This window comes from Capsella rubella, unplaced genomic scaffold (assembly GCF_000375325.1).
Source record: "Capsella rubella cultivar Monte Gargano unplaced genomic scaffold, Caprub1_0 scaffold_6, whole genome shotgun sequence".
NCBI classification, from domain to species: Eukaryota; Viridiplantae; Streptophyta; class Magnoliopsida; order Brassicales; family Brassicaceae; genus Capsella; species Capsella rubella.
Window position 1 is genome coordinate 2,720,268 of NW_006238918.1, and position 26,197 is coordinate 2,746,464.

Here is a 26,197-nt window from a genome sequence, read left to right on the forward strand (position 1 = left end):
GAATAATGTGTTCTGTGTATATTGATAATTGAGTAGTAGAATATATACAAAACAGAGGCGTAGTAACCAAGCTTTAGGTATCAACAAGTAAGGAAACTAATTACAACAATTACTAGATCAACGGGATATGATATGTGATATCGAATAATATCTCATTAGTAATTGTAACATATATTTCTAAAATACAATATTTTGTTTTATAAGTCAACGGCAAAAACAGAGCTCATTAAATTCACTGATACGAATTAAATAAACTAAAAATGAAAAAGCCACCATGACATTCATGATCTCTACTTATATCTCGAGCGACCATGCATGAGAGTGAAATATTCAAATTTTTATAAAGCACACAATAATGTCGTCTTTCACAGTACAATCATTAGCAATTGTATCATGTTTTGTAGTAGTAGCTGTACTCGCCGGTGGAGAAGACTCATCGGAGACGGCAATGTTCCCGGCGATGTTTGTGTTCGGAGACTCGTTGGTGGACAACGGAAACAATAACCACTTGAACTCATTGGCTAGGTCCAACTATCTCCCTTACGGCATTGATTACGCCGGAAATCAACCTACCGGTCGCTTCTCTAACGGCAAAACTATCGTAGATTTCATCGGTACATATATACGTATACACTGGTCTGTGCATGCATAAATGTTTAGGACAAGATTTTTTACTTCTCGTTTTGCGTTAACTTACACAGTTTTGTTTTGATTTATACAACATTTCGGAATATCTGGTTTCTTCTTTCTTTGTTATTTATAATGGGGATGGACATGGATGGTTGCAGGAGAGTTGCTAGGGCTGCCGGAGATACCGGCGTTTATGGACACGGTTGACGGAGGAGTTGATATTCGCCGGGGAGTGAACTATGCTTCGGCTGCCGGAGGAATCTTAGAAGAAACCGGTCGCCATCTGGTATATCTTTATGTTTATATATGTTTTCTCAAAATCTATCAAAACAATTTGATTAAGTAGACTTTAAATGTTTTTTTTCGCGTGTGTTAAGTTAATATCGACATTTTGGTCCACTGAAATTGATGTAATCGGTTTAACATTGATGGATTTTCATATAAAGCATCCACGTTCGAAACTTCCAAATTAAAATAAAACCGAAAACATATATTTTTGTAAAATTTTATTTAATCACACGACTTTAGTAGATAGATTTATAATTTGGCTAGCCACATTTGAATCACGAAGAGAGAGTATTAAATGTGGAGTGACTTTGATTGGGTGCATGAAGCTTTTGCCTAGAGACAGGCACATGAGTTTTAGTATAATAATTAAATGTGGAGTTTGCATGCATGAAGGGAGAGAGATTCAGCATGGGAAGACAAGTGGAGAACTTCGAGAAGACATTAGTGGAGATAACAGAGATGAGTAGACCAGAGTCAGTAAAGGAGTTTATGGCAAAGTCATTGGTGGTGGTCTCATTGGGGAACAATGACTACATTAACAATTATCTGAAACCATCGCTTTTCCTTGCAAGCTCCATTTACGACCCTACTTCTTTCGCCGATCTCCTTATCTCCAACTTCACCACTCATCTCCTTGTAAGTCTTATCTACCTACTCCATATACATGCATCTTTAATTTTACCATTTTCTTTAATTAACTACTAATCAACCATATCATTAACCATATATGTGTCTGTCATCGGGTGCCTAAAAACCGTATATATATATAGTTATAGTTACGAATCTATGGTTATCAAGTGTTACAAATTTATGTCCAAAAATTATAATATTCGATATTTTTTGTTTGTTTAGGAGTTGTATGGAAAGGGGTTTAGGAAATTTGTAATAGCCGGTGTAGGTCCATTGGGTTGTATACCGGACCAACTAGCAGCCCGAGCGGCTCCACCAGGTGAATGCGTGGAGGCGGTTAACGAGATGGCTCAGCTTTTCAACAGCCGCCTCGTGTCTCTGGTGGATCGTCTCAATTCCGATAACAAAACCACCAGTGAAGCCATCTTTGTATACGGCAATACATATGGAGCTGCTGTGGATATACTCACCAACCCTTTTGCTTACGGTTAAGTAACGAATTCATCATCATCTCTTATTTTCACATGTTTCTAAATCAAATGATTCGTTTTAGCTTATTAGCCGGTTAAAATTCATAAATTGTAGGATTCGAAGTAACGGATAGAGGATGTTGTGGAGTAGGGAGAAACAGGGGAGAAATAACGTGTTTGCCACTAGCGGTACCATGTGCTTTCAGAGACCGGCACGTGTTTTGGGATGCATTTCATCCAACACAAGCTTTTAATCTCATAATTGCTCTCAGAGCTTTCAACGGTTCTAAGTCAGATTGTTACCCTATTAATCTTTCTCAACTCTCTCGTCTCTAAACTCATCACAGGATAGAGCCTTCTTCTTTCTTATGTATCTGTTGCCACTTTCCAGTTTTGTAGTACCATTGCGTACCTACTTGTTTTCTTCTCATTATTACCTTTTTGGGTGATACATATATATCTGAGTCTGATGTCATGTCCCCAATCCATATGGGCTTTGGCCTGTATATTTTTTTATTTGAATGTTGATTCCCTAATGACTGCATCATATATCAATTGTAGAAGCTTACTCCGCATTATGCTTGGTTAAGAAAGTTGTAGAGACTTTAATTCATGCATAGCGATCGTATACATAAAGTTTGGTTTTCAACTTTTTGAAATATTTAAAGTAAACCGGAATAATGATGTGATAAAATTTTAACCAAAAAAATAAAATAAAAAATGATGTGATAAATTTTCATATTTTTGTTTGTTTGTTTTGAATCGCAACATACTGTATATGATGAAAAACAACCCTAAAGTTTCCTTTTTTCTTTTAGAGAGAAGGTTGTTTAAGAAAATTTCCTTTTTGATGTGATAATATATATGAAAAAAGGAAATTTCCTTATTTTTATAAAAAAGTCTCATTATATAAACCTTCGTTTAAATCACAAAAACATAAACAAGATAACCATTTCACATATAACGAATGTGTACCCGTAGAATCCTCTCAGTAGTAGTCTCGGTCTCGAAACCAATCTCAGTGATTTCGCCGACGACGTGTGTTTCGAATTAGACTCATCACCCATATGTTAATTTTTCGACGAATCCAAGCACATATATAGATCGGTTGAACTCAGGGTGGTGGCTCAACGAGTCACAAATCGTTTGACGGAGTAAGCATTATTGGCTACCATCCATCGGAGATACAGCATTTAGCAACAACGGCTAAAATCATGCATGTTCCGGAATGATTCGGGTTGTAAGTTCAATCTCTTCTTTTTTTTTTATTGATTGATTTAATTTTGTTTTAAACTCATTAGATAGATAGATATGTCGATATGTATTACTAGATTTTCAAAGGCCCAACTAAGAAATTTATAAAAAAAACCCAAAAAATAAATGATTGAAGCCCAAAACGAGGGCTAGCAATTCGACAAAGAAGATAAGCTTGGGAAATTGTACCTATCCCGATATCGGCTAATAATTCTCACCGGCGCAATGGAAACGGAAGCGGTGGTTCGTACCGTCGCCGGCGTAGACTGTTTTGTCTCATTACCTCGTCAGCTACTCCATGCGCTTCAATCCACTAGCTCCTCTCCTCTTCCTCCGCTTCTCCCTGTCGAGCTACGCTCCGGTGACCGCCGTTGGTCAGTAGCTTGGTCCGGCTCCACCTCCTCCTCCACTGCGATCGAGGTTTCTTTATCTCTCTTCATTTGATCTCGTTTAGTCAAATCCAGTAATCTACTTTGGATGTCTGATACTCTTCATTTCCCCATATTTTGATTTTGTTTCTGTTATTAAGGTCGCTCGAGTCTTTGCGGAAAGCATTTCGTTGCCGGATGGTACAGTTGTTCAAGTTCGTGTTCTCCCTAATGTGCCCAAGGCTACTTTAGTAACAGTCGAACCAGACACTGAAGATGACTGGGAAGTTCTTGAGCTCAATGCAGAACTTGCCGAGGCAGCTATACTTAGTCAGGTTAGTTTTTTCCTCTAGATTTTGAATACTTAACTTTACCATTGTTCCTCTATTTTTGTCACCAGTTTAAAACGTTTTGATTTACCCACAAGTAAACGTTTAGCTTTCTCGTTGATTTGTAATTTTTACCATCGTTACCTTTCATTTCTATGCGTACTGATATCTTCTTGCTTCGTACAAGATGCGATAGTTTGTGACGATGGCATATTCAGTTTGCAAATGCTCTGCTGAGGAACTTTCTAAACTTGTGTGTTCAGGTGAGGCTACTGCACGAGACCATGAAATTCCCTTTGTGGTTGCATGACCGAACTGTGATAAGATTTTCTGTGGTTTCAACATTTCCATCAAAAGGGGTGGGTAAGACCATCTTTAATCCTCACCTTTGTTGTGTTATCGTTGTCTATACTTTCGAAGTTTCTTCTTCTTATTACATATCTTCCATGGAATAGAATAAATGGGAGGGTGAGACCATGACTACTAATGTCTTATACTTACAATCATTACAATTTTATTACTGACAGAAATGTCTTGACTGGTGGCTCGTTTTCAGTACAACTTGTGCCAGGAACTGAAGTGGCTGTGGCTCCAAAGAGACGTGACAGAAACCTCAATGCAAAAAAGAGTCCTGATGCGTTTTCTCCAGGAAAAGAATGTAGCAATCTGAAGGTTCTATTACGTGTACAAGATACTGATGAATCAGTCTTTCATCAAGCTGATGTCAAAGGTTTTGAGCTAAGGGTAGCCCTCACTTCCATTGCCTATATTCATCCTGAAACTGCCAAGAAATACTTTCTAGAATCTCTTCAGTTGATTTCTGTATCCCCTAGAATACCTTTGCAAGGTAGTGCAAAAAAGGACGAAGCCTTAAATATGAAAAACAGTGAAGCTTCAAAGGTGGCCGAAAATGGCACTCCAAGCGAAAAGAAAGAGCCTCGTCGAGCGATTCTTCGCCTTGTCTTTTCAGATTTAGCTGCTAAAGGACATCTAATGATGTCCGAATCTCTTCGTCTCTATCTAGGAGCAGGCCTACACTCATGTGAGTACATTTTGAGTAAACATACAGATGCTTTTGTTTTATGTACGTCCAGAATTTTGATGTTAGTGTAGAAATCTTATTCATCTGGTCATTAAAATGTACAGAAAGACTGAGCTGAAGTTAATTTGACTGGTTATCCACAATATGCGACATTAGAATTTATGGTTTTGCTTTTGTTGCTGTTGTTACTCTCAGGAAGTAAACTTGTAAGGTAAATTTTTCAGTTATCATGCAGATAAATCCAAAAATTATAAAAAGCATCCTTTTGCATGTTTCCATTCTCAATTGAGCTTTGTTACCACAGAAACATAAATTTCTGAGTAAGAGTTATCATTTGTATGTAGGGGTTTACTTAAGGGGATGCAATGTAAATGTGGACAAAGAAATTCCTGCTCTTGCACTTTCTCCTTGCGTCTTCAAGATTCCTGAAAAGGAAAAGGTGCTAAATAGAAGTGCAGATATGCTTGGTAATCATAATTCTGTCAGGAAAGGCAGTCATCCACCTTCTGGCTTGAGCACCTCTATGGATGTTTTTGACTGGTCTGTGCATGATAAGGTTGTTACAGCTCTTTCATCTGAGGGTGTGCATGAAAAAGGAAATCAAGATAATGTCTATCAAGTTAAGAATAAAAAAGGATTGGAATGCCTTACTCGCTTGTGGTCATTGGCACAACTTGATGCTATTTCATCAGTTGCAGGAGTTGATGTTAGTTCGTTAGTTGTAGGAAGAGAAACGTTTTTCCATTTTGAAGTAAGAGGGCTCAAATCTGATAAATCAAGAGATAGACAGTCTTCTGGTAATGATCGTTGGGAAAGTGGAAAGAAGCATAAAAACACTCCTTTACAAATTTTGTACGTCATGACGGTCTCTGACGAGTCTTTGCTTGGTGATAAATTTGCTGTGTATGAGCTTAGCCTGGATAGAAGTGAGAAGAGGGACAATGTGGTGCATATTGAGCCAGTACTTGAGAAGATGAATTTTGATGGCCCGAGATATTTGACGACGTCTCGTAAAGATACACACTTCAATAAAGGAGTTTCCCCGGATATATCTTCCTTGACGTGGATGGGCCCAATTGTGCTGGATGTTATCAAGCGTAGGTTTCTCTCTCTTAGCTTCATCTTGCTTGAATCGTAAAAGCATGATTTGGCACACATAATCATTTATATCTATGGTTGCAGATAAAAATTTAATAAATCAATCACGTATAAGGCTATAAGTGCTATTTAGCTAAAGGGGCACCTGATAAGATATATTTACCCTGGCAAATTTCGAAGAAGTTAGGCAGACATCTCATGTTTAATTTCTGATAGCATATATTTAGCTTAAAATTTGGTTTCATTCTGTATTAGCTTTTGTTATAGCATGTGTTCTAGTTGCGTATGAAATGTCAATGTCTTTGAAGCAATAGTTTGACCAACTAAAAATTTTCTTGATAATCTAATTTCTTAAGCAATCTTCATATGTGGTTGATTAACCTGCGTCTTTATTGCATCTGGAGAATGTCTATGAACGGATCTGATCCTAAACCCAACAATGCTGTTATGCAGGGATGACCGTGTTGTTGTCTCCTGCAGCCGGAATGTGGTTTAGCAAGTTCAGTATTCCATCACCTGGACATATTCTCATATATGGCCCCCCTGTGAGTTCTCATTTTTTTTATAGTTCAGGTGGTATCCCTTGGTCTTGAATTTAGTTCTTTTTATCTTAGCCTTGGATTAAATTGGTGTAAATTCCCAATTGATTCCTTCTCTTGCTATGTTAGTACCTTTTTGATTCAAAGGCTATCCCTTTGGTCGGGCATGAGTATCTGATTGTTTGTCTGGAATCTTTAGATTTGCTGTTCCGAAATGTTTTGAATCATTGTTTCCCTGGCTTGAGTCGTATCTTAATTTCCCATTTTTCCTACTGATTGTAACAACCTGGTTGTTTACTGGTTCATGCTTCTGGTTTATAGGGTTCAGGAAAGACAATATTGGCAAGAGCTGCTGCAAAGTACTTCGAAGAACAGAAGGACTTGTTGGCACATGTGTGAGTGGTTTTCGTTTCGTATACATTTTTCTGTACTGATCTACTCCAACCAACTTCATCTATCGTCAAGAGACTAATTCTGGTACAGATGTGGTCTAAGTATTGATTTCTTTGTGCAGGATTCTGCTATCCTGTTCTGCACTTGCCTTAGAGAAGGTTCAACACATCCATCAAGTCCTGTCTAGTGTAATAGCTGAGGGCTTGGAACATGCACCATCTGTCATCATTTTGGATGATCTTGATAGCATTATTTCATCGTCTTCAGATACTGAAGGAGCACAAGCTTCGGTTGGGGTTACGATGCTTACAAAATTCCTAACAGATGTCATAGATGATTATGGGGTATGAACTCTGAAAAAATATAAGGTCTAATAGTTCACTGTTATCAAGTATTGTATCCACGTTTCTAATTATCTATGCATCACGAGTTGCTCTTTGAAGTGTGGTGAATTTACTCATCTGAATGCAAGACTTTCTCCATGGGAAGACACATGTCGTTTCTCTGCTTTCACCTTTCTGAACTGCATTCACTTTTCTAATTAAGGCATACAGCATGAAGTAGTTGTTCTGGAAACTTCTTGAACCGACTCTTCTCACGAATGCCTTTAGAGACTCATTCCTAGATGATATACTATATATCCGCCTCACGTTTGGTTAACCAGTTATGCTTTTGTTCACCCGATAGGAATACAGGAATTTCTCTTGTGGAATTGGTCCACTTGCATTTGTTGCTTCTGTCCAGTCTCTAGACCAAATTCCACAGACATTGAGCTCATCAGGTACAAACTTGTTATATACCGCTATCTCTACCTGTTTTAAATATTATTTCTACCAGAATCAGTTCATGTGAATTATTCATATGATATTTGCAGGAAGGTTTGACTTTCATGTGCAACTGGCTGCTCCTGCTACCTTGGAACGTGGGGCCATACTGAAGCACGAGATACAGAAACGCCTTTTAAACTGTTCAGAAGACATACTACTTGACTTAGCTGCTAAATGTGAAGGATATGATGCGTATGACCTGGTATTTATAATTTTCTATATGCTGTTAAATTTGCTGTTTTGCCAACACCAGAAAAGATATATCTGTTACTTTCATGTTATATATATATTAAGCTTGCTATTTCGTTTTGATTTGATTATTCTTCTGTCCATCAACTTTCAGTGTGCTCTCTTTGGATTCTCTTTTTTTTTTTTCTCTCCAGGAAATATTGGTTGATAGAGCTGTTCATGCTGCAATTGGCCGGCATCTACCTTGTGAATCAAATCTTTCCAAGTATACTTTGGTCAAAGAAGACTTCACTCGAGCTATGCATGAATTTGTGCCTGTTGCCATGCGTGACATCACAAAATCTGCCTCTGAAGGTGGTCGTTTGGGGTGGGAAGATGTGGGAGGTGTGACTGATATTAAAAATGCTATCAAAGAGGTATATAATCATTCTGATTGCCATATCTGATTTCATGGCCCTCATTAAGATCTAAATAGTGAGGGCTAGGTAAATTTGCGAACATTGTTAGCCTATTATAACTGCAACCAGGAAGCATCTTGTACTTGCATATTGTCTGCTGGCTTTTGCTTATATCGTTGGATGTTCTGTTACTAAATTAGGTCGTGTTCAGTGGGTAACAATATTTCTATAAGACCCTGAGTTGATATAAGTTGAATTATCCTGCTTAATCTGACTGAAATAATGACACTGGTCCATATAATGTAGTGCTACTAGTTATGCTAACAACTACAGTTTGAACCAGTTCTTATGTAGAGATATTATTTTGGATATGCAATTTATTTTTCTCTTTCCATGTCCAGATGATTGAGTTGCCATCAAAATATCCGAAAATCTTTGCAAAATCTCCTCTGCGTTTGAGATCGAATGTTCTCTTGTATGGCCCTCCTGGTTGTGGGAAGACTCACATTGTTGGCGCAGCTGCTGCAGCGTGTTCCCTACGGTTTATATCGGTGAAGGGGCCCGAGCTGTTAAACAAATACATTGGTGCATCTGAACAAGCGGTAAGAATGATACCTTTTTTTTTTTCCCATCTTCAAGAACCTTTTGAAAGGGTTATTACCCTTTTCAGTTCATTAGTGGCACATGCTTTATCTAGACTATTGAATATATTTTGATTCTTCTGGGTTTCTTGCTTAGTCTTTACCTTGTATTAGACAATAGAATGGTAAAGAAACCTCATTGGAAACTGTTTCTAGAGAAAAGTTTACAGACAGCTTTGTTCTTTTCCAACTGTTATTCCTAAAAAGCTAATGTTCCACATCTCCTATAATGGAAAACACACTTCTCTCAGGTCCGTGATATATTTTCAAAAGCAGCAGCGGCAGCACCGTGCATACTCTTTTTCGATGAATTCGATTCAATTGCTCCGAAGAGAGGACATGACAACACCGGAGTAACTGATCGAGTTGTTAATCAAGTAAGTTACTTCAAAGTCTGCATATTTGATTCACAGAAAGTTCAAACATCTAATGTCGTATTTTTATTTTGCATAGTTTCTGACAGAACTAGATGGAGTTGAAGTTCTAACCGGGGTCTTTGTTTTTGCTGCAACGAGGTATTTACACCAGGTCTATATTGCATATCATATTCACTGTTCAATGGATTCATAGAATCTACTGGAAATGCTGGATTCTTCTGAGTTACTGGTTAATAATAAATCTAATATATGATAGGAGTTATTAATGTTGAAGCCTGTTCTTAGTCCTCAATTTATGTTTTTCATTACAAACAAAAGATGGATTATGACTGTATAATGGTTGTACACATTAACAGTCGACCAGATTTACTTGATCCTGCACTCCTAAGGCCTGGCCGGCTTGATCGTCTTCTTTTGTGCGACTTTCCTTCCCCACCAGAACGATTAGAGATTCTTACAGTTCTTTCTAGAAAGGTTAGTACCCTCAGGTACATAATTTCTGCTAATCATTTTATTTCATCAAACCTCACGCAGAGTATGTTACATATCTGAACAACCATTCACTAGAATCCTCTATGACTAAACCATTTCCACTGGATTCTCACAATCATTTGATGGTCTCCCTTGACATATATGTAAATTAGAGCTATCGATATAATATTACAAATAAAAATGACCAAATATCTTTCTGCATTTCTGCAGCTTCCGATGGCTGATGATATTGACTTAGAACCTATAGCTCTGATGACTGAAGGCTTCAGTGGAGCTGATCTTCAAGCTCTTCTCTCAGATGCACAACTTGCGGCTGTTCACGAGTTTCTGAACAGAGAAGATGAACCCGAAACCGGAAGTACGCCAATAATAACCGATCCTCTTCTGAAGTCGATCGCTTCTAAAACGAAGCCCTCGGTTTCTGAAACCGAGAAGCAAAAGCTCTATGACATATATAGCCAGTTTCTGGATTCAAGAAAATCGGTATCTCTCTCCTCTCCTGTCTAATTCCTTTCTCTTTTATACAAACCCAGTAGTTGATTACTAACAAGATCAAAATCTTGCTTTGCTTGTAGTCGAGGGAAGCAAAGGGCAAAAGAGCAACCTTAGCATAATAGTTAAAGGAATTACAAAGACAAAAAGAAAAAAGAAAAATGGTTACAATGTAGAATCACATCATGGTGTAAATTTTACTTTCCTGATAAGCAATATAGTCAAAATGGTTGAGTTTTAAAATAAAGATCGTTAAGAGAGCCATAATGTGTTGGTCTCTTTATAGGGTTAAGTTCTACGATCCAAACAGACTTTTCAAAACAACCTATATCAATAAACTCAAGAAGACAAGAAGATTCATAAATTTTGTTTGGATATTTTTGGAAATTTATTAAGCTGTAATTATTTTTTGGTTTAACAAAACCATAAATTTGGCATTTCATTTCAATGAAAATTTATTTTGTTCCAGTTGATGAAAGAAAAATAAGAAAATGTAAAACAAAACAATTAGTTTTATTAAGAAACAAACTTTATTGTCCAAAAAATAAGGAAAAAAGAACGAGAAGATAAAGATTGTTGCCTCCTCCTATCTTTGACAAGGCCAGTGATATAAACGTTGTTATGGAAAGAACCTTGAAAGGAGTCAGCCAAAATATCTTACAGTAGAACGAACAGAGTCAGTTTCGGCAGTTAAGAAACTGTCATGAGTTCAGTTAATATCTTGGTCATCATATTACAGCCAAACATAAAAACAAAACAGTGTTTGGTTTGGTTTAGAAAACTGGCAGAGAGAGAGAGAGAGAGGGGTTGGTTGCTGTGACGTCTCTCTCTCGCTATCTCCTTAACCGAAACGGCATGCATTTCTTCCTTCTTTAACTTCCTTTCTCCATTCCTTCACGACAAGAATGAAATTAACTCATCACAAAATATGTCATTTTTGATGTTTGACCAAACAAAAATACAAAGGTGACAAAAAACACCAAACCCGAAAACGGTTAAGAACAAAAAGGATAGAATAGTCTTTTTCTTCTCCATATTCTTCTCCTGATTTTGCTCCTCTTCAATTTTCTTCTCTTTTCTGGTATATGAACAAGTTCTGAGCTGTGACCATTAGACCAAACAACAGTCTTTATATCTTCTTTTAGTTCTCCCTCTCTCTCTCCCTCTCTCTTTCTATAATATTTCCTCCCTTCTGTTTTATTTTCCAGTTTCTTCAAAAACCAGCATTTGCATTCAAATCCGCATTCACCTTCACTTGCTGCCTCGGCTTGCTCTTCAGGTATGTCTTTGGTCCTGTTCTTCATCCTCTGTGATTCCTGCGTAGGATTGCATCAAACAGAAATCCAAAAAGTTAGAGATATATATTAACTTTGGCTATCAACAGCTCTCTCATCATATGAACAAGTAACCACCGTAAAGATGATGATGGAGAAGTCAGAAATTTTAGTACATGAAAAGCCCTGTTCATTTTCATTCCTACAATTAGTAATAACACCAAACTTTGACATAGATTTTTGAGTATACACCAAGTCAAAGCAAATTCAGGAAAAGCCAATTTTTAATTGTTTTTCTTTCTCACAGATATTTCACATAATATAAGAATCTAGTGGTCTTTTTAAAATGCTAAGGGTTGAGTACACGACTGCCTCTTCTTTTGTATCTGTAAGCTATTAATGTTTGGAGTTGCTTGTTTTCGAAAAATTTATGACAATGGAAGACTATAAGAAAGATAACTGATCCCGGATTTAGAGAAAACTTCTGAGTATTTTACCTTCCAATCCCATCACTCTCATTTCTGAACTCCTACATGAATCTGACGTTCCTTGGTTCTTTAGATGGGACTACATTCTGCAAAGTCACCTTTCATGTTTGAATATTTTTTATCTTCTGATCAACTGCATAAATGGTCGCAGTGTTGCAGGTCAGAGGCCAAAATCGGTGTAAATCAAAGCCTGTTTTGTCAGAGAAAAACTTACATATGAATAACAAAGGGAGTCAGAACTTTGCTACCTGCAAGCCTGTCACTACATTTGTCCAAACCGACACCAACACTTTCAGAGAAATTGTGCAGCGCTTGACAGGTCCATCAGAGAACAACTCTGCAACAGCAACACCAGAAGCAACAGTGATAAAAACTGTCATACAAAAGAGGCCAAGCTCAAAGCTCCATGAGAGAAGGCAATGCATGAGGCCAAAGCTTGAAATTGTCAAACCTCCTCTAAGCTTTAAGCCCACTGGTACGACACCATCATCTAAATCTGGTAATACCAACCTTTTAACAAGTCCAGTGGGCACCCCTTCTTCATTGTTCTCTAACTTGTCCTTGATAGAAGGGGAAAAAGCCGAACCAAATAGTTGTACAACAAACATTGAAGAAGAGGAGAAAGCCATTAAAGAAAGACGCTTTTACTTGCATCCATCGCCAAGGTCTAAACAAGGGTATACAGAACCAGAATTGCTTACTTTATTTCCTTTAACTTCTCCCAATTCAAGTGGCAAACCATAAATCCTACAGATTATCATAAGCTTGTTCTCTGCCTACTATCCCAAAGATTATGTACATGTAGCGTTTCATAACTATATCAATGGAAGAGGAAGATTGTTCGCTTACATTATCCCACTAAAGATTTTTCTCTGTAATCTATGTGCATCATGATCTAGGTTTGTAACGTTTCATGGGTTTCATCGATTAAAACGCCACAGGCTCTTTCATCTGATTATATAAAGCATTCACTAAGTCGAAAATACTGTCTCTATGAGGGTGAGAACAATCTCCAGACACAAAGACATTCCTTTTCCCATCCACTTCTAGCCAGCTACATCCAGCTGGTTTTTTCATTTCCTTTTTCTTCATTAGGTTTCTCAACTCCATCACGCCTTCCCACTTAGCATCTGCAGCAAACATGTTCGATATTAGAACGTGGTTCCCGGTGTTGTCAAATTCAGCTTGCAACAGATGATTTGCAACTGAGTGCCCCAGATCCATCCTGTTATAGGTTGTACACGCCCTTAACAGTGTTCCCCATATATTTGCATTAGGCTCAACTGGCATCTGTGTAACAAAAGAATATGCATCATCAAGTCGACCTCCTCGAGCAAGTAGATCTACTGCACAAGCATATTGTTCCATTGTAGGATTCATACCGTGAACCGTCCTTATTGAGTCATATATTAGCAATCCATCCTGTATTAATCCCGCATGACAGCATGCAGTTAACAGAGCTGTTATGAAAACATGATCGGGATTTATGTCCGAGTCAATCATATGAGAGTAGATCATAAGTGCTTCCTTACCCCTACCATGTACAGCATACCCAGCTACCATAGCAGTGAACATAACCAGATCTCTGTGAGCATCTGACTGAAAAACAGAATAGGCATGCTTCAAGCTGCCACATTTAGCATATACATCTAGTAGAGTCCCCTTCAGGCGGATATCACCAAGTCCGCCTCTAATAATATACCCATGACATTGTCTTACTAGATGCAGAGAGGCTACCTGCACACAAACAGGAAGAAGGTTCATGATAGTCACAGTGTTAGGCCTCATTCCTCGAACTTGTATCTCACGGAAAACACCAATGGCTTCATTAGGGAAACAACTTTCAGCATAGATACGAATCATCAAACTCCAAGTGGTGAGATCAGTAGTAGCCATCTCATTGAACAGCATCTGAGCATCATCATGACTTCCACTATTAACATATCCTGATAACATTGAGTTATAGGTAACCAAATTTCTCCTCACTGATAATCCCTGAAAAATCTTATGAGCGTATTCTACATTGCCACATTTGGCATATGCATCAAGCAATGCATTGCCAAGCGTGGGTGCCTCTTCATCATGTAAAAGACCGGCCTTAAGTGAGTACCCATGAACTTCTTTTACTTTACCAACTCCCTGTATATTTGTGCAGAATTTGACTAGGCTTAAAACAGTAATAGAGTCGAGAGTTATTGATTCATTAAACAAGTGGTGCAAGAGCTTCAAAAACTGAAAATGCTTTGGACTATCTGCGAAGGTATCAAGAATAGTATTCCAAGATATTATATCCTTCGTGGATATCAGTGAAAAGGCCCAATATGCTGCACTCGTGTCACCATATCTTGCATAAAAACTAATGAGAGCATTCCCAACGGATGTATCCTCCAAAAGGTAAGAATGACGCAAAATATAATTATGGATCTCTTTGCCAAAGGTCAAGTCAGTTAACTGTGCACAGACAGGAAGGATGCTGACAATAGTTACTGAATCAGGAGAAATATCCCCCTCATGCAACAATTTTTGAAATAACTGCAAGGCTTTAAACCACTCACGATTTGATGCATAACCGGCTATGACAACGTTCCATGAAACTAGATCTTTGGAACCCATCCTTGTAAACAGTGAGGCTGCTTCCTCTATTCTTCCGGCTCTCAAATAGAAACTCACAAGAGAGTTGCATACAAAAACATGGTTTTGCAACCAAGACCTCTGCAAAACATAACTGTGAATCTGGCTTCCACTTCGATAGGCAATGGCCTTGTCCATAGAAGCGCAAACTGGCAAAATATTTGCAATGGTTGCATAATTCGGCTCTGTAGGTTCCTTCAGCATTAGACAAAACGATCTAAATGCATCGACCATCATCTTGTTCTCAGAAAACCCAGCAATGATGGCATTCCATGAGACAACATCTTTGTCAGATATCCCATTGAACGCAGTATAAGCATCGGGGAACATAAGCCCGCATTTGGCATACATGGAAACCAGAGCATTCCCAACAAGTGTATCTTTTTCTAAACCGGTTTTAATAATATAAGAATGCAAACTCTTCCCTTTGTATGAATCCCCAAGGCGAGCACACACAGGAAGAACTATGGCAAAGGTAACGGAGCTGGGCTTAGGCTCGTCTGCAAGTTGCATCGCTTTGAAAAAACTCATTGTGTCATGAGCAGAAGAATCCGAAAGTCCAGTCAGAACGATATTCCAAACAACAGGATCAACCCTGTTCATTTGCCTGAACATCCTCTGGCAATCATCCATCCTCCTACATTTCGCATACATGTTAAGAACTGACTTCGAAACCTCATTGCAGTCCACATGACCAAGCTTGGTCACGCAACCGTGCAGAGCCCTCCCTGATGTGATCCCAGACACTGAAGCGCAAGCTTTGATAACATCCGAAAAAACCCTGTGATCAGTTGCAAAACCAGACAAAAGTCTGAAATTCTGAACAAATTGCCGTAAAATTTCCATCTTTCCCTTAAATATTCCAGCAACGCCACGTTACAGAATTTGGATCAGACATTTACACAAACACTTGATATGCATGAACAATTTCGTTCAAACCTTGCAACACACCAGGTATAAGCGTTTTCCATATGTGATACACATAGAGAAATTGAATAATCAGAATCTTTGTCAAATAACAAATTTTATCAAGCAAGGAATATGTCGTTCAGTCTCCATCAATCGAGCGAATTTATCTGAGTGAACTGGAACTATAAATATATCATATATGGACTATTCTGATTTAACTAAAACAAAAGGGCTAACTGAGAATATATTAAACTAATTTAGGTCCTTAACTGAAAATTTACCATTCCTACTATTATTCGAATAATTAGATGAAGAAAAAATAAACTCCATAAAATACTATACTCTCGTCGACTCTGCTCTGTACACATCTCTTACGATAAAGTTACAACTCTGAACTCTCAGCTTGAATCGGCACTGACGACAGCATCTTCGACGAATATGGCGCCACCGGAAGGTGAAACAGCGGCGGTGGTTGATGGCCAGCCGCAGCAGCAGCAACGGCAAGCTGGTGGCTTCGGGCAGACTATAACCGGAATCATCAGAATCGCCGTCTTCTGCTACTTTGCTTCTAAGTTCTTTTCTCCTAAACAAAAACCTGCGGATCCTTCTAAGCCTTCCCACCTTATTTCCAATCTCTTTCAGAGGGGAGAGCCCATGGTAATTTTCTGGTTAATCGTGATAACTACTTGCGATTGATTTGTTTAGTTTCTGCAATTTGATTCGTTTCTCTCTTCTGAATTTCAAAAACTGGGTTCGATTCACAGACTTTGTCTCTTCAAAGTGTTTACCGCTTCTGGGTGGTTTAGGATTTTTGTGATTGTGAATGATTCGAAGTTTGCTTCATCTCTTTTCGTAAGATGATTAAGAAGAAACATTGCTGACAAGTGTTTCAGATACTTTACTGTAATAAATCAGTGGGTTTCATAACACCGGTTTGGTTCTGGAATAGGATACTTGGATTGGTGGCAGGGTTGTCTGATCACTGATTTGTTTGTTTGGTTATGAATGATGTCTCGATATGATTTTAGATGTTAACCATCGTTTTTTTGTTTTCTTACCAGGATATGTGGTTTTATCTTTCGGAGCATGTGAAATTCAATGACTTTGGGAATGAAGGTGCTCTTATTTGGCACGAGACAAACATACCTTATGCTGTGTGGAAGCCAGAGAGCACTAGGACCTTGTCAACAACGTATTATCCATCCGAGGTTATTTCTTGTTCAACTGATATAGATACTGTATTTATTTGGGTTTCTTCAGATGTTTCTTCCTTGATTAGTATATAGGCTCCATTGACTTACGATGTCTCTTCTGTTGTTCCAGGGGCTTAAGAATAATGGAAGTCTGTATGCTCATGTTTTCTTTGCTCGGTCTGGTTATCCTATAGATCCCAGCGATCCGGAATACCAACCTCTTAACTGTTTTGGCAAGATACACCGTAAGACCTCCCTTTCCTACACAAACCAACCTTTTTGATTGGTGGATTAATGTATTCACTAAGTTGGACGAGTCGTTTCTCTATTTCAGCTGTTGCGACTTACTTGCCAAAGCGTAAAGCAGATAAGAAGAAGAGTCTGTTGGGAAATCCCAAAGACTCTGATGAATCCAATGCTGAAGTTGAGGTGTGTCTCTACGAAACTTTTGATCATGGCTTTTTTTGTATGTTTTTATGTTACTGTTTGGCCTGTGATGGCACACATGCTTATGAACTAACACAAAGCAGAATTTGCAGGAGGTTGATGGTAAGGACTCAGATCTCAAGGATGAGGCCCCTGTGGAATGGGTATCCTACTGGAAACCAAATGTCACAATTAACCTAGTCGATGATTTTACTCGGTAAGTTAGTTAGTACTAATAATTGGTAGATGAATAATGGATTTATGGCATGCTTGCTTTTCTTTTGAGTTCACTTTTAACAGTAAATCTCATAAGAAATTTGCTAATTGTTTTCAATTTCCTTACAGCTATCCCCAGCATGGTGTGCCACCAAACATTGCTCCTTGTATCCTTCTATTTTTAAGGATGATGTGCCTATTATTATCTGAGTTTTTGACAACTCTCTATGCACATATTTCTCTACAACTGAAGACACTAGCATGTGTATCATCTTCCATACCATTCATAACTTTAGCTGGCTTAAACTTGTTTGAAAATTCAAAATTCTCGAGAACCTTCTGGGTTCTAGAAAGTAGTGCCACATCACTCTACATCATATTTGTGCATTATGCTTCCTTTTTTCTTTTTTGCTTTCATTTAATAAATGGGGAAATGTATGAGGAATTCTTTTCGCTATGCTATAGGTATGATGGTCCATATCTGCTCTTTCCTTTACTTAACTTATTGGCAGACTTACTGGTGGAACCTAGTACTGTAAACTACTACCCTATAGTTTTCTTCAATGAGTTTTGGCTGTTGAGGGATAAGTTGATTTTAATCAATGAGACAGTCTCCGAGCTACCACTTAATCTGGAAGTAAGCCCCATAAGCATGACAAAGTGGCAGCTTTTTGAGCAGATTGATCAGTCTTTCCAGATTCACCGTAGCTATGGAAGCATGCTTGATGGTGAATCTGACGAATTAAAGGTAACTCTGGTCTTTTATGTTCAGTTAGCTTCATTGTCATATTGCATACTAAGATGTGCGTCTAACTAGTCTAACTATGTCTATGGAAGTAGGAATCACGAAAGTAGTAGAGGGATGTGATTATTTGTTTTCTGTTAATTGGAGCTGCGGTGATTATGTTTTTCATGGTTAATAATTTACGTGCAGAGGGTGTTTTTGGAAGGAAATCCCTATCTCTTGGGCGTCACGATGTTTGTTTCGATGCTGCATTCTGTATTTGACTTCCTCGCATTCAAAAATGGTAAACAACAAAAGACTACCTACTTTCTTAAGTTGCTTCTAAATATTTGCTATCTGATGATATTTTGGTTTCCCTACAGATATCCAGTTTTGGAACAAGAACAAATCTATGGAAGGACTGTCTGCTAAGTCTGTCGTATTGAACTTTATCTGTCAGTTCATCATCTTCCTTTACCTGCTTGACAACGACACTTCATGGATGATATTGGCTAGTTCTGGAGTTGGTGTCTGTATCGAGTTCTGGAAAATAGGGAAAGCCATGCGCATCGAGGTACCACTGAGTCCAATGTTTTTGTGCATGTTTAACATCACTGAAAAAAACAGCAAGTGATGTTTTTCCATCTGATTTTTGCCTTGCGTATATAAACCGGTGAAAAACATATAAATTTTACAGGTTGACCGAAGTGGAGTGATTCCAAGATTGAGGTTCCACGACCGTGAATCCTATTCAAGCAACAAGACCAAGGAATATGATGATATCGCCATTAAATTCTTATCTTATGTGCTCCTCCTTCTTGTCGCTGGTTTCTCCATATATTCACTTGCCTATGAACGCCACAAGAGTTGGTACTCATGGATCCTATCGTCACTAACGAGCTGCGTCTACATGTTTGGTAAAAAGCCTTCAAAATTCTCTTTGACCAGTTCAAAAAAATCTCTTGTGGTTGATTCTTTTGAGTTGAGATCCATGTGTTATGTGATTGCAGGTTTCATTATGATGTGTCCTCAATTGTTCATCAACTATAAGCTGAAGTCAGTAGCACATTTACCATGGAGGCAAATGACATATAAGTTTCTCAACACAATCATCGACGATCTCTTTGCTTTTGTCATCAAAATGCCAATGCTGCATCGCCTTTCTGTCTTCCGAGATGGTAAATACAAACCCATCTTTCCCTAAAATTGTTGATTCAGGTCTCTAAGGAGGGTTTAAGAATTCACAAAAATTTGGTGATCATGATCTAATTTTGGTGTTTTTGTTGCAGATGTGATATTCTTGATATACTTGTACCAAAGATGGGTTTATCCTGTGGACAAAACACGCGTCAACGAGTTTGGTTTTGGAGGTGAGGAGGAGTCCGTGGATACAAAGAAGATCACTGACCAAGAAGATGACAAGAAAACAAACTAATTAGCTTTGTTTCTTTCTTAACAATTTTGAGCTTTTTTTTTTTTTTTTTTGCTTTAGAAAGTATTGTTAATGCATTTTAAATCCAAAAAGAATTTCTTTAGATTCAAGAAAAAAATGTGTTAATAATATCACTTAGTTATACTTAAGTTTTGTTATGTATAACTTTCTCGATCTCAATGTCTTAATTTTACAGAATGCAGTAATCTTTTTGGAATGAAAGGCAAGTATAATAATATTACAACGTTTAATGTGTGCAGCAACAGAGGTTTTCATTATTACATTGTCCGTCCGCAGTCCCCATTGAGCTACAGAACTTAATGCATCCCATCATCCCGTGCATACATGGGTTTGTGTCGAAGCACTGAGTTAATTTTTCTCCAAACACTAAACAAAAAGGTATAGAATAGATTATCAAATTTCAATTGTGAATTACCAAGAGAAAGCAACATGTACGTCTAAGCAATTACCAAAAAATACTACAAAAGGAAACAGACAAACAAAATCTTACAAGGCATGGTTTTAAAACTTGGACGACAATGAACAGACGAGTTACCCAACATAATAATGGTGAGAGCAAATATTACTAGTATTTTCTTAGTGAAATCCATAGTTAAAATTAATGTGATTGTTCATCATCAAAGAACAATGCAAGACTATTTATAATGAATTATTCTGGTTTATTTTTAGTATTTGTGTAGAGGTTTGTTTCTATTTGTATAGAAGAGAGAATTTGAGAGATTCGATGTTTAATAAAATCACTGATGTATTATTTATCTCTTTAAGTATGTGTCAGCTTTTTCATTTTTTTTTTTTTGTGAATATTATAAAATCATTGTATAGTATAGTTGGATATTTTGAATACACAATTTACTAGCGAAATCTCTTGGAATTTTTTTTTTGGTAATGGAAATCTCTTGGAATTAAAGTTAAGACTGATTCTATATAAAAACATTTGAGTACTAAACAATGATATCTGATATAATTTTAAATATGAGATCTAATAACACCATATTTTATTTTATAAGCATGAATTTAAATAAAAATATTGAAATAATAAAAGATTATCCCTATATGGCTAGATATATATATATATATCTGATTAAAATCCATAAATCTTTTTCTATATACAATAAAATACTTTATATAAATTTATAAAACTGTTGACAGATACTTGCATTTTCTGTTTTTTGCAAGGTCAGCCAATACGACGTCGGCGAGCAATGACTTATGGGCCGTAGTCTTCAATCTTTCTTCAATGCGACTAACGACATTTGAGCCCATAAACATAAATAAACAATACTGCTAAACGTCACCGTTTCGAAACACATATTTGGCGTCTCAACTCAACTGATTTTGGCACGTTACTAGCACGTGCGAAAGGTGGACGCGTGGGAATGAATCAGATCAAGCAACTCCACGCGCACTGTCTCAGAAGAGGCGTAGACGAAACCAAAGATCTCTTACAACGATTGCTTCTGATTCAAAACATTGTTTATGCCCGAAAGCTCTTCGATCTTCATCGAAACCCGTGTATCTTCCTCTACAACAAACTAATTCAAGCTTACTCTGTTCATCACCATCCTCATGAATCCATCGTCCTCTATAACCTCCTCTCCTTCGATGGTCTCCGTCCAAATCACCACACTTTCAATTTCATCTTCGCAGCTTCTGCTTCGTTTTCGTCGGCTCGACCTTTACGGTTGCTTCATTCGCAGTTTTTCAAATCCGGGTTTGAGTCCGACTCGTTCTGCTGCACTGCTCTAATCACTGCCTATGCGAAGCTAGGAGAATTGTGTTGTGCGCGCAGGGTGTTCGACGAAATGTCTAACCGAGATGCACCCGTGTGGAATACAATGATCACGGGTTACCAAAGACAAGGTGATATGAAGGCGGCGATGGAGTTGTTTGATTCCATGCCTTGTAAGAACGTTATCTCGTGGACCACCGTCATTTCTGGGTTTTCTCAGAACGGGAACTACTCTGAAGCTTTAACCATGTTTTTGTGTATGGAGAAAGACAAATCCGTGAAACCAAACCATGTTACTTTGGTTAGTGTTCTCCCCGCTTGTGCGAATCTAGGGGAATTGGAGATTGGCAGAAGACTAGAAAGCTATGCTAGAGAGAACGGGTTCTTTGATAACATTTACGTGTGTAATGCTACACTAGAGATGTACTCAAAATGTGGAATGATTGATTTAGCGAAACAGTTATTCCATGAAATTGGGAACCAGAGAAATTTGTGCTCCTGGAACTCCATGATCGGTAGTCTAGCTACTCACGGGAAACACCACGAAGCTCTTGAGCTTTATGCCCAAATGTTGGTGAGCATTTTTTTGGTTTTTTCTTCAGGTTGTTTACTTTGTTTTAAAGAGTTCTAACACTAAAGATTTTCCGATGGTACTTCAGCGAGAAGGAGAAAAACCTGACGCAGTGACATTTGTTGGGTTGCTGCTAGCTTGTGTTCATGGTGGAATGGTGGTGAAGGGCCACGAATTGTTCAAGTCCATGGAGGAAGTTCACAAGATTTCGCCAAAACTGGAGCACTACGGATGCATGATCGATCTCTTGGGGCGTGTTGGAAAGCTGCAAGAAGCCTATGATCTCATCGAAACAATGCCAATGAAACCAGATGCTGTGGTATGGGGAACCCTTTTAGGTGCTTGTAGTTTCCATGGACATGTTGAGATAGCAGAGATAGCAAGTGAGGCACTGTTCAAGCTAGAACCTACAAATCCAGGTAACTATGTGATCATGTCAAATATCTACGCTGTCAATGAGAAGTGGGATGGAGTTTTGAGGATGCGGAAGTTGATGAAGAAGGAAACGATGACAAAGGCTGCTGGATATAGCTATTTTGTGGAAGTAGGGGTTGAAGTTCATAGATTTACTGTGGAAGATAAATCACACCCAAGATCATATGAGATTTATCAGGTTCTTGACGAAATTTCCAGGAGAATGAAACCGGAGAAGAGTGGCTTTGATTCAATGCGTCAGCTTGAACAACTATGCATATGAAAGCAGATGTTTTAATTTGTTCACTTTTCCAGTAACATTGACTGAATCTATTGTGATCTTTTGGTGACTTCACATTCCTATATTCAATCAAATGAGATTCAGCAACACAGTGTCATCCAGTTGAAACAAACCAAAACGCCACACACGTGTTGCATTCATACTCCTAGGACAATTTCTCTTTGCATAAAAACCGGGGATAACCAAAAAAAAACAAGAAGGAACCATCAAAGTTCCGGTATACTGATCTAAACCCATAATAAGTTACCCTACCCACCCAGTACTTGCTATTATTTTATTCGATGGGCCTTAATACATAAATACAGAGTCATAGGTTTTGTGTTCGACGGAGCACCTAGCATGCATATCGTCGAAACCAATCAAGCCACTGCCGATTCCTTCTCCTCCCATGGCGGCGATTTGGAGTTTCGAGTAAGCTTGATTTGTGACTTTTGGCCTTTAAATTTTCTTACCGATGAAATCTATTGATTTGATCCGTTTTATTTTTCTATATATGGAAGTTTGACCGATCGAGATGTTGTTAATATTCCGGGAGAAACACCATCGGAGATAACAGATATGGTGATTTTCAATGAGGAGGGCTTTGGAAACGATACTGATATTATGGAAACTGTGAAGAATTTTAATAAAAGTGACGAGGGTGTTTTTGCCGTAGCTTCCACCACACGTTCCTTGAAAGTACTGGTCGAGTTCTTGAGATCCCCAACGGTGAATATACCTGTGAGAGACCTGGACATAGGAAGGATCACCCCAGTGGAGATCAGGAAGGTCTATAAAACGAGTGACGGGAAACGGAAGCTGTCCACCATCTTGGCGTTTGAAGTGGACGTGACACCGGAGGCCACTCAACTGGCAGAACGATTGCAAGTCAAAGTCATATTTGGCGGTGTGCTTGAAACGTTGTGCCAAGAATTCAAAGAGCATGTCAAAGAAACAAAAATTGATGACGGAGCAATCCTCCCATGCGTCCTCAGCATCTTACCCGACCTTGTGTTCAACAAGGACAACCCAATAGTCCTCGGAGTTTTAGTTGTTAAGGGTTTCATTAAGGTAGTACCGTATGATTCAAACAATATTATATATTTGCATCGCTAGCTGTGTTTCTTATTCATTATTTGGTTTTCAGCTTGGAACTCCCATTTGCAATATGGGACGTGATTGTCTGCAAACAGGACGTATTGCATGGATTGAGAAGGACCAGAAATCCGTAACATCTGCTGAGGAAGGCGAGGCGGTGATGATCAAGGTAGGTATTTGAGAGACTATCTCTCTTCCCATCCTCATGGAACTATAGCTTAGCTTAATATAATGTTATAATAAGACTGGCTTTCGTTTGCTCTATACACAAGATTGTTCCATCAAACCCGAAACAAGACGGATTTAGCTCTGGAAGGCATTTTGACATTAGTGATCGGATCCTTATCAGTCAGATGACTAGGGAATCTATGGATGCGCTCACTTCTAAATTCAAGGTCGTGATGACAACTCCACCACCAGAACAAAAAGTTATATATATATATTTTAATCCTTTTCGACCAATTTTTTCTTAGCTAACTGAAATTTATAATTCAATTTTTCTTGCAGGACCAATTAAACATAGCGGACTCCGAGTTCTTGTCTGATATGGAGTGCGTTCTCAATATCAAATAATATGTAACAATAATTAAAAAGAATCGTATTCACTTTTCCAGGGATCAAGTTACCTGCTTGAGCATCTAATATTGTTCGTTTGACATTATAAATTTGCTACGTTATGAACTCATTTTCAACAAAACATTATATATAGTGCAGTGTTGTTCGTTTATCTCTGTTTCCATGCTTTTCATCTCCTTGTCCAGTTTCAAAAACTTGTTGTTTTAGCTTGGAATTATGAAATGGTAGATAGATCTCTTTGAGAGGCGACTGACAAGAACATCTCCAACGTCAAATTCTCTTCCCAACATCAATTGTTTTGTTCTGGGGTCTGCTGAAACAATCTATATATATAAATACATGACAAGTAAATCAATTTCCCATGATCGAAGCAGTAAAAGGACCAAAAAAGATGTTAGGATAATCTTAAACCCTACCTTAATAATCACCTTCTCGCCTTGCCTCGCATCCTCGACAGGTTGCTGGTCCTTCTCAATCCATGCAACCCGTCCTACATTGATAAAAGCTCTGTTTGGAACGCATAATGGAGTCCCCACCTGAACCAAAAGCAGAGGAAGTTAACAGAAAAAAACAAATACCTACCCAGCGCTGGAAAGTACCGAAGAGAAGCAAAATTAACCATACACTAACTGAACCCTCGAGGACATAAACTCCCACGACAATTGGGTCTTCCTTGTTGAGTACACACTTGGGTAAGATGCAGAGGACGCATGGGGAGAATGCTGAATCATGAGCCTCTGTCTTCTGCTTTTCCATTCGCAGCTCATTGGTATACTCTTCAAACTGTCGGTGCAGATGATCAACGGAGATGGCAGAAGAGATAACTTTGACTCCCAATGTCTCAGCTAGTTTACTGGCGTTTCGAGTCAGCGGCACGCTAAAAGCGAGGACAGTGGCAAACAATGGATTCCCAGTCCCACCCTCAAGAAAAAGTTTGTGGGCCTTGAAGATATCCCCAGTGGTGACAGGTCCAAGGCCAAGAGCACTGACAGGAATATTATTCAGCTGGGGGAACGGGGCCGTCAAGCGTTCGACCACAGTTTTCAAGGAAATGATAGTAGAGGCTGTAACATAGACTCCCTCCCCCGGCTTGCTCAAACAAGGTATCAAAGATGTTATTGCATCTTGCTGCATAGCCAACTTGGAGGTAGAAGAACACGTACGGGACAGTAATAATAATCAATCAGTTATATATATGAATAGGAATAGGAATAGGAATAGGATGCGATCGTACTACATAACATTCGGAGAGATACAGATACGGATATAGCCAATCTCACTCACACACACGGATCGGAGAAACCAGAATTGATCTGATGAACCAAAGAATTAATCACCTGCAGGTTTATTAGCTTTCCGTTTTGACTTTCTGCTCTTCCGCGCACACAAAACTCTGCTGCGACTCGGATGCGATACTCGGACTCCATTGAATGAGCTAAGGCTTGTGTTTAAAGATGGAATCAGAGAGAAACCATTCATAGGCGCGCGGATCAATATGTCATCTTCGTCGGGAAAAACCTAATGTATGCATGAGAAATCCCTTTTCTATTTTAGGCCGATAGGCCCAGCAAGTTCAGTCTAGGCTCATTTACTTTATATAATTAATAATTTCTATTTATTAATTTATAGAGGTTTATTGTATACAGTAAAACCTCTATAAATTAATAATATTGGGACCATGAAAATCTATTAATTTATAGAGATATTAATTTATCGATAAATTAATAATTATTAATTTATAAAGAGATATTCCTAATT

General features: G+C 38.3%; 9 protein-coding genes and 1 long non-coding RNA gene across 17 annotated transcripts; 6 read left to right on the forward strand and 4 right to left on the reverse strand.

Annotated features, from left to right (window-relative positions):
* The first annotated feature begins 311 nt into the window (after positions 1 to 311).
* LOC17883174 (GDSL esterase/lipase At5g08460) lies at positions 312 to 2,531 on the forward strand. Its single transcript, XM_006289914.2, is given in 6 exon segments — positions 312 to 338; positions 341 to 614; positions 789 to 916; positions 1,312 to 1,554; positions 1,771 to 2,035; positions 2,134 to 2,531. Coding segments are annotated over 6 exon segments (1,158 nt in total). The 3' UTR covers positions 2,355 to 2,531.
* A 903-nt stretch (positions 2,532 to 3,434) lies between these two features.
* Positions 3,435 to 10,848, forward strand: LOC17881970 (peroxisome biogenesis protein 1). Its single transcript, XM_006286875.2, has 17 exons — positions 3,435 to 3,692; positions 3,802 to 3,975; positions 4,233 to 4,332; positions 4,526 to 5,011; positions 5,356 to 6,108; positions 6,563 to 6,654; positions 6,970 to 7,043; positions 7,163 to 7,385; positions 7,729 to 7,822; positions 7,916 to 8,070; positions 8,252 to 8,473; positions 8,857 to 9,057; positions 9,348 to 9,473; positions 9,550 to 9,611; positions 9,830 to 9,947; positions 10,176 to 10,448; positions 10,541 to 10,848. The coding sequence occupies exons 1-17, from the start codon at positions 3,498 to 3,500 to the stop codon at positions 10,577 to 10,579; spliced, it is 3,387 nt and encodes a 1,128-aa protein (XP_006286937.1). The 5' UTR covers positions 3,435 to 3,497; the 3' UTR covers positions 10,580 to 10,848.
* A 410-nt stretch (positions 10,849 to 11,258) lies between these two features.
* LOC111830195 lies at positions 11,259 to 12,559 on the reverse strand. The gene is made up of 4 exons (XR_002833556.1): positions 12,468 to 12,559; positions 12,229 to 12,352; positions 11,443 to 11,773; positions 11,259 to 11,349 (listed from the first exon to the last, which is right to left on the reverse strand). It is a non-coding gene; the product is annotated as an uncharacterized LOC111830195 (long non-coding RNA).
* On the forward strand, positions 11,649 to 13,067 carry LOC17884256 (VQ motif-containing protein 31). Of its 3 annotated transcripts, XM_023781721.1 has the most exons (3): positions 11,649 to 11,736; positions 12,371 to 12,694; positions 12,788 to 13,067. In XM_023781721.1, exons 2-3 carry the CDS (start codon positions 12,436 to 12,438, stop codon positions 12,961 to 12,963), a joined length of 435 nt encoding a protein of 144 aa, XP_023637489.1. In that variant the 5' UTR covers positions 11,649 to 11,736; positions 12,371 to 12,435; the 3' UTR covers positions 12,964 to 13,067. The 3 variants fall into 3 exon arrangements, with proteins under 3 accessions (XP_023637489.1, XP_023637488.1, XP_006290199.1); XM_023781720.1 differs by having other exon boundaries at positions 12,371 to 13,067; XM_006290137.2 differs by having other exon boundaries at positions 11,696 to 11,736; positions 12,379 to 13,067.
* Positions 13,068 to 13,118: 51 nt separating this feature from the next.
* On the reverse strand, positions 13,119 to 15,894 carry LOC111830194 (putative pentatricopeptide repeat-containing protein At5g08490). 4 transcript variants are annotated; one of them, XM_023781719.1, is made up of 3 exons: positions 13,758 to 15,894; positions 13,602 to 13,641; positions 13,442 to 13,509 (listed from the first exon to the last, which is right to left on the reverse strand). In XM_023781719.1, the coding sequence occupies exons 1-2, from the start codon at positions 15,694 to 15,696 to the stop codon at positions 13,622 to 13,624; spliced, it is 1,959 nt and encodes a 652-aa protein (XP_023637487.1). In that variant the 5' UTR covers positions 15,697 to 15,894; the 3' UTR covers positions 13,442 to 13,509; positions 13,602 to 13,621. The 4 variants fall into 4 exon arrangements, with proteins under 4 accessions (XP_023637484.1, XP_023637487.1, XP_023637486.1 ...); XM_023781718.1 differs by having other exon boundaries at positions 13,752 to 15,894; XM_023781717.1 differs by having other exon boundaries at positions 13,602 to 15,894.
* Positions 15,895 to 16,077: 183 nt separating this feature from the next.
* On the forward strand, positions 16,078 to 19,899 carry LOC17882335 (CLPTM1-like membrane protein cnrB). 2 transcript variants are annotated; one of them, XM_023781604.1, is made up of 12 exons: positions 16,078 to 16,416; positions 16,821 to 16,967; positions 17,083 to 17,197; positions 17,287 to 17,381; positions 17,483 to 17,595; positions 17,724 to 17,761; positions 18,107 to 18,342; positions 18,529 to 18,622; positions 18,702 to 18,892; positions 19,016 to 19,235; positions 19,329 to 19,496; positions 19,608 to 19,899. In XM_023781604.1, the coding sequence occupies exons 1-12, from the start codon at positions 16,198 to 16,200 to the stop codon at positions 19,751 to 19,753; spliced, it is 1,782 nt and encodes a 593-aa protein (XP_023637372.1). In that variant the 5' UTR covers positions 16,078 to 16,197; the 3' UTR covers positions 19,754 to 19,899. The 2 variants fall into 2 exon arrangements, with proteins under 2 accessions (XP_023637372.1, XP_023637373.1); XM_023781605.1 differs by having other exon boundaries at positions 17,492 to 17,595.
* LOC17884490 (defensin-like protein 109) lies at positions 19,890 to 20,366 on the reverse strand. Its single transcript, XM_006289750.2, has 2 exons — positions 20,262 to 20,366; positions 19,890 to 20,137 (listed from the first exon to the last, which is right to left on the reverse strand). The coding sequence occupies exons 1-2, from the start codon at positions 20,359 to 20,361 to the stop codon at positions 19,998 to 20,000; spliced, it is 240 nt and encodes a 79-aa protein (XP_006289812.1). The 5' UTR covers positions 20,362 to 20,366; the 3' UTR covers positions 19,890 to 19,997.
* Positions 20,367 to 21,140: 774 nt separating this feature from the next.
* Positions 21,141 to 22,873, forward strand: LOC17883264 (pentatricopeptide repeat-containing protein At5g08510). Its single transcript, XM_006289600.2, has 2 exons — positions 21,141 to 22,074; positions 22,160 to 22,873. The coding sequence occupies exons 1-2, from the start codon at positions 21,148 to 21,150 to the stop codon at positions 22,766 to 22,768; spliced, it is 1,536 nt and encodes a 511-aa protein (XP_006289662.1). The 5' UTR covers positions 21,141 to 21,147; the 3' UTR covers positions 22,769 to 22,873.
* Positions 22,874 to 23,070: 197 nt separating this feature from the next.
* Positions 23,071 to 24,590, forward strand: LOC111830093 (eukaryotic translation initiation factor 5B-like). Its single transcript, XM_023781183.1, has 5 exons — positions 23,071 to 23,197; positions 23,287 to 23,836; positions 23,913 to 24,032; positions 24,136 to 24,258; positions 24,371 to 24,590. The coding sequence occupies exons 1-5, from the start codon at positions 23,175 to 23,177 to the stop codon at positions 24,434 to 24,436; spliced, it is 882 nt and encodes a 293-aa protein (XP_023636951.1). The 5' UTR covers positions 23,071 to 23,174; the 3' UTR covers positions 24,437 to 24,590.
* Positions 24,447 to 25,939, reverse strand: LOC17882364 (eukaryotic translation initiation factor 5B). 2 transcript variants are annotated; one of them, XM_023781185.1, is made up of 4 exons: positions 25,777 to 25,939; positions 25,064 to 25,579; positions 24,856 to 24,975; positions 24,447 to 24,762 (listed from the first exon to the last, which is right to left on the reverse strand). In XM_023781185.1, exons 1-4 carry the CDS (start codon positions 25,864 to 25,866, stop codon positions 24,643 to 24,645), a joined length of 846 nt encoding a protein of 281 aa, XP_023636953.1. In that variant the 5' UTR covers positions 25,867 to 25,939; the 3' UTR covers positions 24,447 to 24,642. The 2 variants fall into 2 exon arrangements, with proteins under 2 accessions (XP_023636953.1, XP_023636954.1); XM_023781186.1 differs by having other exon boundaries at positions 25,674 to 25,939.
* Positions 25,940 to 26,197: the final 258 nt, after the last annotated feature.